At 33.2% G+C, this 3,293-nt stretch overlaps 1 protein-coding gene across 1 annotated transcript; it reads right to left on the reverse strand.

The window, feature by feature from the left end:
- Nucleotides 1-1,822: 1,822 nt before the first annotated feature.
- LOC149247292 (xyloglucan endotransglucosylase protein 6-like) lies at nt 1,823-3,045 on the reverse strand. The gene is made up of 4 exons (XM_089443792.1): nt 2,880-3,045; nt 2,682-2,782; nt 2,333-2,526; nt 1,823-2,216 (listed from the first exon to the last, which is right to left on the reverse strand). The coding sequence occupies exons 1-4, from the start codon at nt 3,043-3,045 to the stop codon at nt 1,823-1,825; spliced, it is 855 nt and encodes a 284-aa protein (XP_089299918.1).
- Between the last annotated feature and the right edge of the window lie 248 nt (nt 3,046-3,293).

Here is a 3,293-nt window from a genome sequence, read left to right on the forward strand (position 1 = left end):
CCTTCCTAGCCTTTTACCATGTCAAAGTTATAGTGGGCTCGGGAGGCTTCTCTCCAAGCTTTTTGAGTATAGGAATAAAATCTTAAATCAAACTAAATAATTCGTTTCTTAGGTCCGATAGATCAAAGTTTGGTTTCAATGGACGTTAAACACCACCATCATCATATATATATAGATATATACACTTTCTTTGCGTTACTATATATATATAAACTGAATTTATATTCCTACAACGATAATTTATTCTTTATAATCAAATTATCCCAATCAAATAATTGCATTTCTATAATCAAATTTCCATTATGATCAATCAAGTGATTTTTCAATTTGAATATTTATATATAAAAAAAGAGCATGATAAATAATACTCCTCGAGACCTTTGAATATATATGAAAAACATAAAAATAAAATTATTGAAATCCAATTATATTATAAATAATTGTTATTATGTAAAGTTTTAATTAAATATTATCACTTTTAACTATATAAATTAAATAATTCATTTAATAAATATGTAATAATTAAAAGTTATTATATCTTATAATAAAATATAAATTAATCATGTACCGTAGAAAGCAATTAAAATAATTATAAAAATACAGTTTAAAAACATGTTAATTATGCAACTACATACCTTCATAATTTAGTGTTAAGAAGGGTGTGACTTGCAAATATGGTTTATGATGTGGAGTCTCAAAATTGAAATATAAACATACGTTCAAAAATATGTTAATTATGTAATTATATAGGTTCATAAATTAATGCTAAGAAAAGTATTACTTGGAAATATTTGTTATAATGTAGATTTTCCTGACCTTTATTCAGATGTATGCTTTAATAATATTTTTCTTAAAATCTGATCAAATAATAAGATTTTATTTTTTGAGAAGACATTCGAATGTATTTGTGGACGGTTCGAACCAAACCAACGAGTGATTTATCATAAAATTTTACTCATTCAAAATTTACTTTATTGTGTTTAACAATACAAAAAGAGTGCAGAAAGTTCTATGATCTGAGATAGTAGAATAAAAAGGGAAATACCAATAGGAAGGAGTGCAGGAGGTTCTATGATGTGAGATAGTAGAATGAAGGGGAAAAACAGACCAATGCATTTCGGTATAAGATCCGGTACTTGTTTTCACATGGTAGAGCGTAAAAAAAAAAAAAAAAAACCACTGTGTTTTCTGGGTTTCATATATCCATTGGGGTGCGACTGCGGAGTATAGTCCATTTCAAAGGAAAACACGGTGCAAAGTTAACCTGCTTTTGTTTACATTCGAAATATTTTTATATTTTAATTATTTTTAAATAAATATTATATTTTGGTAAGTTTTTTTAAGTTTAATTTCTCTAGAATTTGATGGAAATGTATTGAAATCACAAGTTTGATTATAAACTCTTACAATTGAAGTAATTTTTAGGGTGCCTTTTTAGGATGCATTTTGGATGCTTCATTTTATTTTTTATTTTTTTTCTTTCCCTGAACCTTGAGGTCTTATGGATTTTTTTTATTACAAACTCTTACAATTGAAGTAACCTGGAGTTTTCCAGGGTGCTGAATCTATGGAGTTTTCTAGGTTGCTGAATCCATATATAGTAAAAAAACCAGTTTAAATAGCCTAAATCAGAATTTCACCTAAAAATCCAAAAAATTACACTAAAAACAATTCCTTAATCAATCGAATCTCTAATTTTTCACCTAACCAACACCTAAAAATCCAAAAAATCACACTAAAACCAACTCACTCCTTAATCAATAAAATGAATCTCTAAAGCTGCAATATTGTAATCAATATTGTTATCAATCATCGTGATTGATTAAGGATTAAATGCACATTCAGCCGGAGTTGAAGAAAACCTCCCCAACCTATCCTGACAATAATCGTAAGTCATGTAGTTTTTGCGAACCCATTTAATTCTGTCCAGTTGGTATTGATGTAAGCTTTGAAATTCCGGTTGTTCCCACCATTCGTTGGCACAGGGAGGAGAGGAAGCAGATGGCCCGCTGCATGCATTCACTTCAAAGGATTGATAAGAGGCGACAAACGGAGCTTTACTCCAATCTATTTTAGCCCTTCCTCCGTCGGTGGCCCAATTCTCCCCGTTCCAAAGGGTGGAAAGGATCCTCATGGGTTGAGTACTCGGATATGGGACACCCGCAGATGCGTCAATGTTCTTGTGAACTCGGATGGGGATAGAATCAACCGAAAACCTGCTTACAAAATGCAAAATATATCATAAACATACAAGTAAAAACTCTAAACATAATTCACAATATATCCACGACTTCTGTCGTTTCTATTTCAGTTATGGGGAAGAAGCACATACACAATTTGTTTCTGGTTCCAGAGAATTGAATAGTTATGGAAACCGTCCGTGGGATCAAACCAGAGACGAATTCTTTGCTCTCTGTTCCCGATTCCATTCGCAAAGACGTTGGTTTGTAGAATGTAAGGCTGTCCTGGCAGATTTCCCAGAAATTCGTAGTCAAGTTCATCGTGAGAAGCCTCGTCCGATGACATCTGGATCAAAAGATACCAACGTTAATATATTGTGTATGAAACTGTGGGGTGATATTGAAATTTGATCATGTCTATCAGAAATTGGGTGCGAATACTTCCGACTAATAACAGATCTTCCTACGATGGTTCGTTCTTGCATGAAAATAGCTCCTTACATAAAAGGTAGTGACTGTTCCAGCCGAATTCCCCGGGATCAGCTTAATTCTCATGCTCATGCTGCCGAAGAGGTATTCATTTTGGGACCGAAAACCAGATCCTGGTAAAACAGCTAGAATTAGTATTACTATTCCTGTCATTCAACACTTAAGGAATTTTGGATGTCGGTAAAAATGAAATATATTCAAATATTGTACCTGAAGACCGATCCATAGTAAGCTGAGCCGTTTGGCTATTATTCAACAATCTAACGGTTCCCCATAAGATTTCGAAATTGTCATTGAAACTGGAGGATTCTACAGAAGATAGAATCAGAATCAGGACTGAACATATGTATCCGAAATGCATTGCAGAGCTCTTCATTGCTACGGTGCTATTAAAATGCTGGATTGTTAAAAGTGCTTCCTTTTTCGCGGCAGGGTACTGAAGATCCGACCACAAGCTCTGACAAGAGCGAATTCCCTGCCCTCTATATATGTGATGCATAAATCAAACTCGGAAGTCGGAACCAATCGATCTCCGAACCTTTTCGAGGTTGGCAAAATCATTAACGAGATAATAATATAATGGTGACATCATACGTCAGCTGGCTATCGTGTTGTTATCATCCC

This window comes from Pinus tabuliformis, chromosome 7 (genome assembly GCF_031772625.1).
Source record: "Pinus tabuliformis cultivar Carrire ecotype Pingquan chromosome 7, CPIR1, whole genome shotgun sequence".
NCBI classification, from domain to species: Eukaryota; Viridiplantae; Streptophyta; class Pinopsida; order Pinales; family Pinaceae; genus Pinus; species Pinus tabuliformis.

Excerpts from the sequence above, each read along its gene's own strand:
- LOC149247292 (XM_089443792.1), bottom strand. The coding sequence starts at position 3,045 with ATGAAGAGCTCTGCAATGCATTTCGGATACATATGTTCAGTCCTGATT. Across the intron at positions 2,783-2,879 it reads TACTATGGATCGGTCTTCAG|GATCTGGTTTTCGGTCCCAA; the intron begins GTACAATATTTG and ends CTGTTTTACCAG. Across the intron at positions 2,217-2,332 it reads TGGAACCAGAAACAAATTGT|GTTTTCGGTTGATTCTATCC; the intron begins GTATGTGCTTCT and ends TTTTGTAAGCAG.